Here is a 16338-nt window from a genome sequence, read left to right on the forward strand (position 1 = left end):
ACTCTCTGGACCTTCTAAAGTCCAGATCTAGGTACCAATTCCCCATGGGACCTCTTACACTCCAAATACAAGCTAATCAAGGCATAAAGAAACCCTGGATTTGACTATATCAACAAAAACACGAGAATAAGCTCTGAATAATACCTCAAATAGCTTCCTCTGCCCGAATGAAAGTAGATCCAAGCTCTCCAACTCTCATAGCTTGACCTTCCTCTTCCCTTCTTGCTAAAACTCACAAGGATGAAGAACAATGGCCTCTTTTCTCACTCACAAGGACTCTCAGATGCTCCGGTGCTGTCAAGGACGAAGGTAGCTGCAATGAAAGGTTATAAGGTCCTTTAAATAGGGCTCAGACCCGAGAAATTAGGGTTTTAGTCGCCAGCACGGACTCGTCGAGTCCCCTCACTGACTCGTCGAGTCCACTCATTAATCCAGTCATCACCACGCGACCCTACTCGATGAGTCTAGGCATCAACTCGTCGAGTCTCTCTCTCTTAGACTCCAAAAATAAATGATAAAAAAATAATACCTGAAATCCCGGATGTTACACTTAAAACATGATATGCTAATTTCCACTATGAAATGTGTAATTTCTATTTATAAGGTTTTGAGAAAATATAATAATCTAAAACATAATTAATTTTCAGATTGGTAATAAAGCTTCCATGTGGATAGTTAACATTGGAGTTATTCAGCATATAATTTAAATAAATATAGGAGATGATGATACATCAAACAAAAACTCGATTTTATTAGGAAGACCAATTTTAAAAACATGGAAACTAAAATTGATGTTTATAATGACACTCTTTATATGAAGTTTAATCGTGAAGTAATTAATGTTAATACACATGATGTTATACGATATCTAATTAACATATCATATATGAATATTTTGGATGCTATTGAACTTCTAAGAAAGGAATGCTATGAATTGTTTAACCCCGATATGAAAATTTCATATTTAGGTAAGAATCTCAATTCTGGAGCATCAAAAGAAATGATGGAAAATGTTCAACTTTGGGGAGGAGTTGATCATTATCAATGATACCCGAAAAAGAGCATGACACAAAGCACCGAAAATAGAATTATGCGATACTAACCCAAAAAAATTCATTCTACTATGCAGTTACCAAAACAGGAAATAATGACATATTATCAAGGATTGAAGGAGAAGAATAAAGGAGTCGAGATGTTGGATTTCCCAACCTATACTATCTAAAATTTCTAAAGGAAAAATCAAGACAACGAATTTAAAAATTTGTACTTACCGGCAGGCAACCTAAGTTATTTTTACTTTTGGTTTTTCATGTCAATAAGGTCAAGTTAGTCAATCTCCAAATATGTTATGAATGTTTTTTTCGAACACTAAATTTAAGCACAAGAAAATTTTCAAGAAAGAAGACTCATCATTTAACATGACAAACAAGCTCCACTTCCAACCAAGTACATTCTTTCCAAGCTTCATTTTTTAATTTAATGCACCATTTCTCTCAAAACCCGATATGTCATATTGAGTTGCCTACTCTTTTAGCCCATATGTTGTTAGCCCACATGTTTATGGAAACTTTTTATCCTTTAGCCCATTAGGATTTTTCCATTAAGGTTTGGTCTTATCTAGTACTAGGCGAATGCCCGTGCGTTGTGCAGAAACACCTATATAGTTGAAGTCTTTACAAATATATGATTTTTTTAAATATAACAAAAACGTTGTTGTTAAATTTGATATAATAATTTGTATATACTAAATTGATATAATATATTGTTTATTTTGAATTATATGATAATATATATATATATATATATATATATATATATATATATATATATATATTATAATTTTATAATCTTAATCGTTCGAATGACTTCTACCCGCGAGTTACACATGAATAAAATTAAATATAATATATGATTTGATGTTATTTATAGTTGTTTTTATCGTTAATTAATTTTTTAAAATTTATTTGCTTAATGTTTTAATTTCTATCGTTATAATTATTTAAAACATTAAATATTACTTTTTTTAAAGCTAACAATATAATCATTTATATAGAGTTGTTTTTAACTATTGTTATTGTAAGTTATTTTACGCTACTTATTTGAAAACTTTTAACGATTATAAAAATATATTTAAGAAATATTTTAGTTAAATTGAGATTACAATTTAGTTATTTCTTTTATCACTACAATTTATCACTTTTAATTATTTACAAAATACTCTTTAGTTTTTTTAAATGGAACTGAAATTTATATTTGAGTTGACATTATAATGCGCAAAAATACCTATATAGTTGAAGTCTTTACAAATATATATTTTTAAAATATAACACTAACGTTGTTGTTAAATTTGATATAATAATTCGTATATTAATTTGATATAATATATTGATTATTTTCAATTATATGATAATATATAAATCTATTATAACGTCATAATCTCAATCGTTTGAATGACTTTTACTCACGGGTTATACATCAATAAAACTAAATATTATATATGGTTTAATATTATTTATAGTTGTTATTTTTAACTAATTTTTTAGAATTTATTTGCTTAATGTTGTAATTTCTATCATTATAATTATTTAAAACATCAAACATTATTTTTTGATTTTAAAGGTAACAATATAATCATTTATATAGAGTTATTTTTAACTATTGTTATTATAAGTTATTTTAAGCTACTTATTTGAGAATTTTTAACGATTATATAAATATATTTAGGAAGTATTTTAGTTAAACTGATATTACAATTTAGTTTTTGCATTTATCACTATAATTTATCACTTTTAACTATTTACAAAATATTATTTGGTTTATTTAGTGGAACTGAAATTTATATTTAACTTGACACTGTAATGTTATATTTAAATTAACAATTTAAGTATTTTGTTCAAACTGTTCAAAAATTGTAGCTTTAAACTGATAATGGTTAAATGCAACAACATTTTAAATCTAATAATTAAGTATAATATGTTAAAATTTAAAGACATAACTTTATAAATAGAAGTAAAAATATTATTTTAAAACTGAATTTTAGTCTATTTATGATTACACTTTACGTTTGATATTTGTTTTACCTTATTAACCAACTTACAATCATTATTAGAAAGACACTACAATTTATCACTTTTAACTATTTATAAAATAATCTTTGAGTTTTTGAAGTTAAATAAAATTTATATTTAAGTTGAGCCTATAATGTTATATTTTAATTAATAATTTAAGTATTTTATACAAATTGTTAAATAAATATCAAACCTAAAATTTAATAATAAATAAACTAAATTTCAATATTAAAATAATATATTTAGTTCTACTTATAAAGTTATGTCTTTAACTTTTAACATATTATACTTAATTTATTAGATTTAATATGTTGTTGTATGTAAATCATTATCAGTTTAAAGCTACAACTTTGCAACAGTTTGAACAAAATACTTAAACTGTTAATTTAAATATAACATTATAGTGTCAACTTAAATATAAATTTCAGTTCCACTTAAAAATTTCAAATGAATATTTTGTGAATGGTTAAAAATGATAAATTGTAGTGCTAAATGAAAAAACTAAATTATAATACTAATTTAACTAAAATATTTCCTAAAGATATTTATATAATCGTTAAAAGTTTTCAAATAAATAGCTTAAAATAATTTACAATAACAATGGTTAAAAATAAATGCTAGCTTTATAAGTATGTATGATATTTAATTAAAAAAAAATGACGTGATGGTAATTTATAAACTATAATAATGGTCACGACTAATTGAATATGAGATAAACTAAATATAGGCTTAATATTAAATGTGTTTATATTAGCCTAGACTAAATAAAAATATATTTATTGTTTAGGTACTTTGAGGATTAAGGAGCATATGAAACGACGACTAGGGGTAATATTTTATTATCGAATACCGAGGTGAGTTGATAGACTTTTCGTAAACCTTGTACATAGTCGAAAACTACTTTCTGGAAACCGCTCGATTAGTCAAATTAAAATATTATTAACTGTTGATTATACCTATATGTGCAGTATATGTCATTGTTTTGTCTTCTGTGACATTTGCATGCTTAGTAAATTTGGTTGATATGCCTATGTACTTGATATGATTAATTGCAACTATGATATGTTATATGAAATGTTTGATATTTGACTATCTTCTTGGTATAAATGTCATGAATCTTGAATATGATAATACGAATACTGCATGCTTGTACTTGATTTACGATCGATTATGCGGGGTTATGCATAGAGGGCAAGGGTAGAACCTAGCACTTAGCATGAAACCTATCCGGATATATTCGAGTATGGTTGGTTGAAAAATACCCTCTAGGAAAAAAGATTAAGCCATTTACGAGTTGCTCGGTCTTTTTAGATGCCCGTGTGACACATGGTACGCGTACACTTCGGTGTTTGCGGACTGGAGTGATGTTGGCCATTCGAACGAGGCTTGTACAAACATCACGTAGGTATTGGGAGGTAGCGGACAAATGTCACCGCTTGTACCAACACCAGAACGACACCGCGATGTACTTGTACATTGCATAGTCGGAATAGTGAAAGTGGAGTCTTGGGGTCAGTGTGACGGGTGGGAGTCGCGAACCACCTAAAGCATTTGGCTGGCCAGGCACACAAGTAGCGAACGGGTTTTTCCTTGGGGGGTAGGTATCACTATGAGACTACCTACGCCTATACGATTATGATACATTCCTTTGATATGATGATATATGATTACGATATGATTGTGCATGAAATACGATTGATGTTACACAAATGAATGATATGTGAACGGATGATACAAAATTGAATGCTTGAATTTTATGTGAAAGATGATTGATTAATGATTGATATGTGAGTTTTGTTTATATGATTATAATTTGAATAATTGACCCGTTAGGGGATGGTATGTTTTCCCTTTGATTGTGTACATACTCCTATTGGCTCACGAAGCATTTGCTGACACTTGTTTCTTTTCTTTGTGCCTTTACGATTGGTACAGGTAGCTTACGTGCTTGGCTTGGTGAGATGGAGTCATTTTTGGGTAGTTTATCCTTAGAATAAAGATGTCACTTGAAAACGTTATTAAATTTTTGATACTTATGCTTCCGCTACAATTAAATACTTTTGATATTTTGGTTTTGAATTGAACGTAACGTTGTGGTTTGAAATGTTTTTGAAATAAACAATGTTTTCAATCTTCCGTTGCATTTTCCGTTAAAAGTTTTTAGAATAAATGAAAAAAAAATTGAGCAAAAATCATAACGTTACACAAGGTACCATCTCCCGATCCAATGCCGAAGCCGAGTACCACGGCGTTGCCAACGCCGTTGCAGAGACATCTTGGATTCGTAATCTTTTACTTGAACTACGTTGTCCTACTCCGAAGGCAACCATTGTCTATTGTGACAACGTTAGTGCGGTCTACATGTCCTCCAATCCAGTTCAACATCAAAGGACAAAACACACTGAGATTGATATTCACTTTGTTCAGGACAAAGTTGCTCTTGGTCACATTCGCATACTTCATGTTCCATCCACCGCTCAATATGTCGATATCTTCACCAAAGGTCTCCCTACGAGTTTATTCATTGAATTTTGTTCCAGTTTGAACGCCCGCAAGTCTCCTCCCAATCAAACTGTGGGGGGGTGTTAGCATATATGTATTTAGTGTATATTAGCCCACATGTATAGTCTCTTTGTGGTATTGTCTATCGGCCCAAATGGCCTTGTACGTTTGTATATATTTCCCTGCACACCTCTCTATTGAATCAATCAGATTATTTGAGATATTATATCTAATACTTTTCTGTCATGTCGTATTGTGTCATATCATGAGTAAAAAGACCAGGCTTATGTACAAAAATGGTAACATAGTTTACTTATAAATATAATTGTTTTTTTTACACATGAATGTGCAGGAGCTTGGGTTCAGTTCATTTTTCTGGAAAACTTTCAACTTAGATAACCAAACTAAAGTTTTTGACTTATGTGTAAGTGTCATACTCGATTAAAATTCTTACTCCAATGTGTATTAAGTTTGGTGAAAAAATAAACTTTTAAATGCTACTGCAAGTCTGCACTCATCTAAAGGAAGTTAAATTTTGACTTTCTATGTGTCAAATAATCTGTTCTTTGACTTTAAAATTTTCAAAAAATGCTTACATTTATTTACATTGAGAAAAAAAAAGTAGTTAAGTTAGAGACATTTGGAGATAAAACGAGAAAAACTATGCTAATTCTTTAGTTTCAACTCACATAGTTTGATCATCTAAAGTCAAAACGGTTGACTTTTTGGATAGAGTAAACTATAACCAACTTGAGGTGATTTAAGACTTTCAGTGCCTTATGTGTATTACATTTAGACATTTGTTAAAAAATGACATTTAAATAATACTACAATTTTCTGAAGGGTATCAAGATTTACATTTGGCGTGTCAATAATGATAATCTTAAACTTTAAATTTGACAAGAATATGCTTTTTAACCCATTAAAAATGTTGATAACGACATCTAAATAAATAAAAAGTTGTTAAGTTAAAGATATTTTGGCAATGTAAACTAGAAAAACGTATGTTAAGTTTTAATTTTAAGGTCACAATGTTTGATTCCCTAATGTCATTTTTTTTTTGTAGAATAAGATTAGTTTATTAATAATTTATGGTGATTTACCAAATTTCAGTGTGTTAAACCTATTAACACATTGAAAAGCTTGATAATTACAATCAAATAGATTTAAGATTTTTGAATTAAAAACATTTGAAGATAAAACTGAGATATCTAATCTAGTTTTTAGTTTTAAAGTCACAAGGTTCGACTAAAGCCAAAATATTGACTTTTTCTTTAGATAGATTAAATTAGTACCCCATCTTATAGTGATGATTTACATAACCAAAGCTATAAGACTTCCCTGAAATCTTTATCTTTTGAGCAAGAGGCTCTTTTGATGTGTGATGGCTGTTTATACTTTATATAATTACAAATGCTTCTTTAATATACTTTAAAATCAACTCCAATGACCTTACATACTTTTTTTTTCTTATTTAAGAAAATCATATTCATAACAAAATAACTCGTATTTTCTTCACATTTTTATGCAATGACTTACATGATAATAATTTATCAGCTAAGTTGCCCGTTCTTAGCAACTTGGTGAAATTACAAATCTAAATCTTACACGAACTAAGTTTAGTAGATCTAATTCACCCTCTTGGGTCAACTCTCTAATCTAAAATATTTGTAAGATTTTCTTCTTCCCTTTTGACTTCTAAGCTATAGAGTTAAATGCAAGAAACAATAACATATTTTTATTGATTTGTTTATATCGGGTAGATATTTCAAAATATAATGTCCTAATAGAAAATGTTTTGTAAGTACATGCTATTATTGGGTAGATTTTAAAAGTTTGCTGTTGTAAGTTGTAACTAAAAGAAATGAAAGTAGGTTGCTATAATACAATCACGACATTTCCATGTTGGCATATCAAAACACAAACATCAAGTCAAAAAGAAACTCATATGTAGCTTACTTGATTAAGTCCATTTAGGTAAAAGGAAACAACATATTCAAAAAAGTCTTAAACTCAAAGCCATCTTTTTCAACTTATTCACTACCAAGCAAAACTAGTGTTTCCTTGTACGAATTCACAGTGGAGAAACTCCTTACTCCATCAATCTTAAGAGCATTCAAGTGTTGTGTTTTGGGCTCATATACAACAATTTCACTTTCTTCACAACGATAATCTTTTTTCACTTGCATTATAAGCGTTCCATTGTTCCTGAGTCCCATTGCCCTAATAGACGACCCATATTCAGGTGCAATAATGGCGAATACCTTTGTAAACGATTTTTCAACACCATTATTCTCCATCATCCATACAACATCATGACACTGTTTTTCCTTTTCATTGCTTTGAAATATGACAAGAGATTCCCTTAGCTTAAAAATGGAGATCTTAGAAGGAGGGTGTTTCGCCAAACTATCTGGGAGATCTATCACTTGAAAAGTATGATCAGTCATATCAAATGAAAGAATCAGATTACAATTCCATCTAATCAGCCTACTGTTTAAAGCCTTCAGATGCAAACCAGACCAATATATAAACCTATCGATAACTTGCCCATACCATTGAACTCGGATCGATTTACTCAGCACATTGCTAGAAGCAGGAGATAGACTTGTCCACTTCCCAGAACTCAATGTGTAAAGCATAACTTCACGAGGGTCGTTGATTTTGCTGGGTTTTTCATGTAAGGGAGCAAATTGTTGAATCATGATGATCTTAGGATCATGAGTAACAGGACAAACACCAAAACCAAAAACTGTTTCATCCATCTTATTAGACATACCTGGCTCAGGCACAGCAATGGCGATCGATTTTCTGATTGAAGGATTCCAAAGCATAATCATCGGCTTTCCAAGAGGGGAATGTTATTTCTCATAGTAATAACCATCCAAGCACACCAACCCATTACAGCTGCCGACCACGATTGACCTTTGAAGCCGTTGAAAGGAGAGGGGAAGAGTTGGAACAAACCTCTGTTGGGGGAAAGTGTCATCGTCGATAATACAAACATATTCTGCCTTCCCTTCTACAAGATGCCTTACTAAAAGATTCTGCCACTCGTCTTGTCGAACACTGTGAGCAGCGATAAAAGAAGAGCTTTCGATTACACGCTTCCATGCTTTGCACACAGATCTAAACCGAATCAATGATTTTACAGGAAGCTTTCTCAAGATTTCCTCTTGAAGATGGAAACTAATGTCGCCAACATTTTGATTTTCGGTGCTAATGGATGGTTATGTTATGACTTTCTAGGGTTTGGTTTTTATGACGGGAGGAGAATGAGTTTTTAAAATTGGGAAAATCACTTAATAAGGTAATTCTTTGATTTATATTATTTAATCACTAAGTTTTTTTTATTTACATTTGCCCATTAAATTTATTTGAACTCTTCAAAAAACGTTCATATGACCTGCTATGTTTGACAACTCCGACGAGACTCCGAGCATCTTCTCCGTTGATTATCATTTTTCCAACGATACGAGTTTATTAAGTGAAACACATTTTCCACGTTTCTATTCCCTCGTCTCTCTCTTTATTCTATTTTCTCTCTTTCTCTCTCTAAAACATACACACATAACACTTACTGCTTCACCTAATGTGGCATCAGCGAAGTCCTTTACGAGATGTTGCTTCGAGGTCTAAGGTTTTGTAAGGTGTTCGATCTTCAAACTGAAGCACCATATGAAGTTCTTGTTGGGTGTTCGATTTTTTTCGGTGAACCATAGCATATTTAGAGTTATTAGGGGTGTGGGATTGCTTTTTGAACTTTAAAAGTGTTTTTAGACAAAAATGTTTATTGACTTATAGTGGTAGTAAAAAAGAGTTTTATAAAAAAGTGTTTGGATTAGTTTTTATAGTGAAAAGGTCAATAAGTCAATAAGCTAAAAAGATTGTCAATCACATATGCGAGATAACTCATACATCCATGCTGGAGATACCTGGCCTTGGCTGCTGAACAAAAAGTGGATCCGATCTTGGTACCCTCGTCATATATGGTTAGTTCTCCCCCACTTGGGGTTCAAACTACCACCAGTTGCCTCTTACAGTTGATCATGGCCCCAAACTTGCTCAACCAATCCATCCCCGCCATCACACACACACACACACCCATCTCCCTTTAAGATGGGGATCAGGTCAAATGGGTAGGACACCCTAAAGATCTCTAAAGTGCAATCACTGAAAACACTCGAAGCAGAAACCTTGTGTTCGTTGGCGATGGAAACTCACAACGGACACTCCTACTTCCTATGGGATATACCAAAATCCCTATAGAATGACTAAGCTACAGGACCTACTCACACCCGAATAAAAAAGCACAAGAGCAAGCAATGAATTCACTAAGAAGATTCCTATCAGAAACACAAGGATAAACATATAGGAAATAAAGTGAAAGAATAATAAATGAGTACATACCAGTGACGATGTCAGGCGCCACCCTAGCCTCCTCTGCTATAAGCTGAAAGAACGACCCCTGGCCTTCAGGGCCTCAACCTTTCCCTGGCATCCGTCTGTAATCCTCAAGGTAGTAGGAATTAGTGCCTGCAGTGTTCTAGCAACGAGCAATGGACAACTGGCCTTCACATGGTCGACATGATCACAATGGTAGCAAATCCCAGTGCTCGACAGTGGAGCATGTGTATGGTAATCCATTGCAATATGCTCTTCCGTGCCATATTTGTGGCACATAATCACTGATCGTCACGCTTCTTCATGTATATTTTCGCACCTGCCACAAGTACTACCCCTCTGGCCTCCACATCGTGAATCAGAGGGCTTGAACCGCTTCGTTGTTGGTTGAGTATGAACTAGGGCTTGCCTCCTCTCTCTAGTCTGGGTCTCAATCGGAATCTCTTATCTTTGAGCAACCGAATGCAACTCAGAGATGGAATGCTACTGCTAAGTCGATACATACTCCCTGATCTCAGTCTGGAGCATGCTCAAGTAACAGGACATGTGAACTTCCTTTGAGGCTACGACAGCATCAACCTCTGAGACGGTAGCATAGCGCTCGTCAAACAACTTGATCATGTCGGTCTTAATAGACCTAAACACCTCCGGGATCGCCTCCCTAACAGCCATGGTCACCTGGGTGGTGATCATATCACGAATTTCATCATCGGCCAATCTTGGCCTCTCCGGTCCGCTAGTTCCTGATCCTGAACATCTAATGATCGTCATACTGAAACAAACTGAGATACATCAAAAAGGACACAATTCATACTACTACGTCATTTCAGGATCACCAAATCCTCAGGGTTCGTAACTTCCTTGATACGCATATGGGTCCTGTGCTTCCAGTAGAACATGCCCATACTACCTTCTACACCTACCCGTATTTGTCTCAAGGAATCATCACGAACTACCCGACCACATAGCCCAACAACTAGGATACACATACATACTATACTCACCATCTTAAGAGTGGCTAATAATTCTTTATGATGGCCTTCTATAAATCACACTTACTCATGAAACTTCTACTAACCCTGCAGTCGCTCGTGTATGCTAATTATACATAACACTGGATTTGATAGACAATCTAATAATTGATTCTAACCTAAGCCCACAACCAGATGAAGAATAGGAAATAAGGCTAAATCAAACATCCTCGGGCTATAAAATCTTAGTTACGTACAACTATGATGTATACACTAAGAAACCACAATAATAATGTCAGTTCCATATAGCATATAAAAAAATTCTCCTAGGCTATTAGGCATCATAAATCAGACAATTCAATCATGCAATTCCTGAAGATCCCTAGCCTACCAGATAGCATGTAATTCTATGACATCATCCATACACAAACAAGTGTGGGTATCTTGGGGAATACTTTCCTTGGATCCGACTGATTGTACACATCACATCCTCTCTGTTAATCATTTTAGAGTTAATTTTGAAAATTATTTTTACAGCTCCTTGTTTAAGTCTGGAATCACACAAGTGTTCATCCAATTTTCTCAAACCTGGGCTCTGAGACCAACTTGTAACATCCCAAAAATCATGATAAAAACTTTCATTTTTGTAAAACATTTCCACAAACCAAGATATAATCAACCATTGTTTCCAAGACAAATCTAGAAAATCAGAGTATCAAAAACCTCCATATATCAGCAGGAGGATGTGTATGATCATGCTTTCGCCTTGCTCTGATCATCTGTTGTACCTAAAACCATGAAACAAACCACTATAAGCCAAAACTTAGTGAATTCTCCCAAAATACCCCACACAACAATATATATACAAGCATGCATGCTGGTTCCACAATCATCAGACTAGATTACCCTCGGATTCACAGTCATTGACTGGATTACCTCGGTCTATAGTCATCAGACCATATTGCCCCCAAGTTTATTGGCTTACAACACAGAGCAATACAACCTCAACCCAACCACACTATGTCGACATATGAAATAGATAAACAAGAACCAACAAGCACATGTAATCATATAGATCTACCAATCTAACAAATCATTACAACATAACAACATCCTATACACAAGGATACATAACACAATCTAGTGGGCCACCATTGGTGCCTTCGACCCACGGGTATAGTGAGGACAACTCACCTCGAAGTCTAGAAGATAGATGAACTTATCATACATCCAAATAACAGCTCTAAAGGTCACTTATTCAATAATCAGGGACCAATTCTCAAACTACAGCTCAAAATACTCCATTTGACCTAAATTCAAACTTAGTTAAAGTCAACAGTCAACGATCAACGTTCAAATATTCAAAAGTTAACTTCCATCCGGTCTACGCCCAGTGTAACAACTCTACGCCCTGTGTAGAGCCTAAGGTGGCAAAACGGGGGAAAATAGCCCTACTCCCTACATAAGGGAATTTACGCCCTGTGTAAACCCCTGAAACCCTAACTTAATCATTAACACCTTAACTCATACCAATATATCTTCCAACTTCTAGATCTCTATTCTTACAAACGTCTTAATGGATAAAGTCTTTGACTTGCTTATTTATAAGATAATGAATCGGAAAGTTCGTGTCCAAAAATTAGAAATCCTCCTTTATGGAGGAATCGTGAAGCTGGGCACAACCAACTTGTGAACCGGTTAATTTAGACCGGTTGAACTAGTTAAATTAAATAAAAGCACGTGGAAATGAATCATTTTCATAACAAACTTTGGTTTTTTTCACATCTATTTATATTTATTTGAATAAAAACACATGGTAGACGAAGTTTTTAAGCCGTGCATTGTAGCGGAAGTTTAAGCAATAACTTTTGTGATAAAATGTCCTTTTGCAGTTTAAGTTTCACCCGTGTGTAATATCTTACCAAAAATAGCAACATACTTTTCATTTTAACTAATAATCTTATGGTAATAAATAGAGTACATTGCCCAAGTTACCTTTATTCTTCCCATTGAAATTTGTTGAGTTAGAATTGGTGTCCTTTATATTCAAAAAATATTTAAAATAACAAAATGAGTATATTATAGTTTTGATCCATGTGATTTGTTTATAGTAATGAAGTCCATGTGAACTAGTTCATTAACAATGAATGTCTTGAGTCTTGACCCCATCTCCTTGTGAAATACATTGGGTACTAAAAGCGAATAAATATTATTATTATTATTATTATTATTATTATTATTATTATTCATAAATTTCAACATGAAAAAGAACGCACCCATCTTCAAATGATCTTAAAGGGTAAACTGAACTTTAATAACTATAATCCATCTTTTGAAATCTGAACTTATCATACGATTTTCTTTTGGATGATCTTTGGGCTGCCTGATACCCTAACCAACTTCCATGCAGTCCATGTCACTAATGAAAATGCCATGGCAGAACCTACAAGTTTTGGCCCATATATAAATTCACAATCCCAAAAGCAAGTAAAACATAAGAAATATGGTTTAAAACCATGTTGCTCAAAAGGTAAAGATGAAATGAATGAATATGGTTCAAGATATAAAAAGCTAAAACATAAAAAATAACAATGTACTTTTATTTATGTTTATATTAGACCATCCTACTTTCATTTCTTTATGTTATAACTTATAAGAATACAATTAAACAATGGTCTTATTTTATAATTTTGTGTTTCACATTAAGCAATCTATTAAAGACCATAAAACGACCAAAAGGCATGAAATTATTAAAAAAAAAGTAAATGAATTATGGGTAAAAACTTTAATTAGCATTGCATGTATTGGTATAAAAAGCAATTTATTGGGCATTTTTTCAAGGCCTCACTGGAGTTTTTTTGTGGCTATTCTTCAATAATTGTAGTTGCATCTCGCATTCTTGCTAGAGCTTGCAGCAACTGAGTTGATCTAGTGGATTTATCATGCAATTGGAATAAAAAAAAAATTCTAACAGTTCATGATAGTGTAAATATGCTCTACACAACTAGTAACTTGTAAGATGTTAGAATTACATAAGGTCGATGAAATCAAATAGTTCGTACTTTGAAGTTTATGCCAGCTACTCCATGAAACTGAGTAGTTTAAAACCACTTCCAAGCTACAAAATTACCAAAACCAAATATGGGCATTCTCAGAAAATTAATCTCTTATTTTGAAACCTTAAATTGATCTCTTAATTTGAAACTTGAAAGCACAACATCCGTACCTCATGCTTTAAAAGTTGTACATTTGCTAACATGGACCAGTCGTTCTCCTGCTTCTTCCGACCCATAACCTTTGGTGATAAATTTTAGTTCGTTTAGAGCATAAGCACCATTGAACTCTCCCCTATCATCAAAGATACAAATTTGATTTTGAAAAATTATTACATGTTATGGAGCCAACGATAATGAGAAGCTTTTGGTGCAAATCAGAGAAGAGATTTCCCCATTCCTCTTACATCTCTCTAGTATTCAACCAACAAAATCACCCCTAATCATCGATGCTACCATAATCTTCATCGACATGATTTATAATTTCCATCACCACCATCACGACTCACTGCAAGTCTGCAACCACCGCCATTAGAAACATTATATCTAACATCCCTCACCTATCACCTCTCACCGCTCACCCTCTCGCACTTAATCTAAGCACATAAGAGGTAAATTTTCCTAAAGAGGGATAGAAGAAGCATGTAAGAAAGAATTTTAGGAGAGAGAGAAATCTTTTTAAATAGGGAAATGATATCCTCGACTTGCCATGCCGTTATTTTTGAAGCCCATACCACACACACTGTGGGGGAAGAGAGAGTACCGGAGAAACAGTTGCAAAAAGCCTTAAGTACAGTACAAAAAGCATTGTAACTTGATGTGCTCTTATGCACAATATTTAACATTTTGACATTCGTTTTATACTTTATTTTATTTTTGTTGTATGTAAATTGATGTAAAAGTTACGATTATATGTTTTTAATATATTTGGATTGATCTTTAACTTGTATTATGTGTATTTTTAATGTTTAAATTTGTAGATGTCTATTGAACGATAATTTGATGTTCTAAAGAGACGTTGTCAAATACTCTCAATACTAACAAGATCGTTCGAGTGCAAACGAATAAGTAGCATGTTGTATACATGCAACATATTGCATAATATGATTATAAAAGATGAGGCAGGTGTGATTTGTCGCTACAATCAAAATGAAAATATACCAAATGTTGAAGGAGTAGGTATTGGTACGTCTGCGTTAGACACCACAATCTTCACGTTGATTTGGTAAAGCACATCTTCAATGCCTACGTGAGTTTTTGTTGTTGATGATGTAGAAGACGACTTCGAAGATATAGATGATGACTCATACATATTTGTAGATGATTCGGGAGATGCTTATGACGACATGTTGAGCGACGATGATTACGATGATTAGGTGTTACATACTATACTACTATGTTTTGATTATGATTTTTTATGTTTTAATTTAGTATGTATTTTTTAATTAACGAAGTAATTTCATTTTATTAATTTTGTATAATTGTATTTTATTAAATTGCATTTCATTCAATTAAAAAAAAAGTATTAGTAACATATAGTGGCACGGACTCTCAGGCTCAAGTGAGAGGAAAAAAGATGTTGGAGCATTGAAATTCTCCATAAATTATGAGGATAGTTAGGTTATTATATTCTCTTTTATTGTTTGTAAGGTGCCTCTCTATATAAATAGAAAGGGAGTGGTCATTTGTAAGTGTGCACCGAAAATGCACTCCTTTAGTTAGAGAGAGTATGGTGGGATCTCTCCCACCAAGTGTTCTTCTTTTTCATATTGTAACTCTTTCTTTCAAGTAAAATATTGAATTACTCATCTCTTTATGTTCTTCATATTTTTGTTATCATTAAATCGTCAAGATCTTATTATTCTGCACAAGTCGATCGTTAAAATGAGATCCTACAATTGGTATCAGAGTCGTACCTTGAAAATCTAAGCGGTTATTTCAAAGGACCGAATCCCAATCAATTACTTTCATCTTGTGATTTTTCGATATTTATACAAAAAACTATGGGTTCGCAATTAGAAATTTTTATGATGAGTTTTCTGATTTTTAAGTGTTTGATTCGAGCTTTTCCAAGCTTTCAAGAATAAATGTTGTTGCTGTCTCGTTCATGTTTCTGCAGAAATCACAGGTTTTCTAAGTTTTCTATCTTGTTGTTGAAGAAAAAGAAGTAGGAAGATTATATTTATGGTATAAAACATTTCAAGATTTTGCTCTAGTCATTTTTATGATGTGGAATGAAGACACAATATCTTGGGTTTTTATGGAAAAGATGGTTCTTGAGGATGATATCAAAGAGATTTTCGATTTCATACAACTTGGAGATTTGTATCTTGCAAAATA

At 32.8% G+C, this 16338-nt stretch overlaps 1 protein-coding gene across 1 annotated transcript; it reads right to left on the reverse strand.

The window, feature by feature from the left end:
• Positions 1 to 7603: 7603 nt before the first annotated feature.
• LOC128132377 (F-box protein CPR1-like) lies at positions 7604 to 8410 on the reverse strand. The gene has a single exon (XM_052768910.1). It carries the CDS (start codon positions 8408 to 8410, stop codon positions 7604 to 7606), a length of 807 nt encoding a protein of 268 aa, XP_052624870.1.
• Between the last annotated feature and the right edge of the window lie 7928 nt (positions 8411 to 16338).

The sequence above is a fragment of the Lactuca sativa genome, chromosome 2 (assembly GCF_002870075.4).
Source record: "Lactuca sativa cultivar Salinas chromosome 2, Lsat_Salinas_v11, whole genome shotgun sequence".
NCBI lineage: Eukaryota > Viridiplantae > Streptophyta > Magnoliopsida > Asterales > Asteraceae > Lactuca > Lactuca sativa.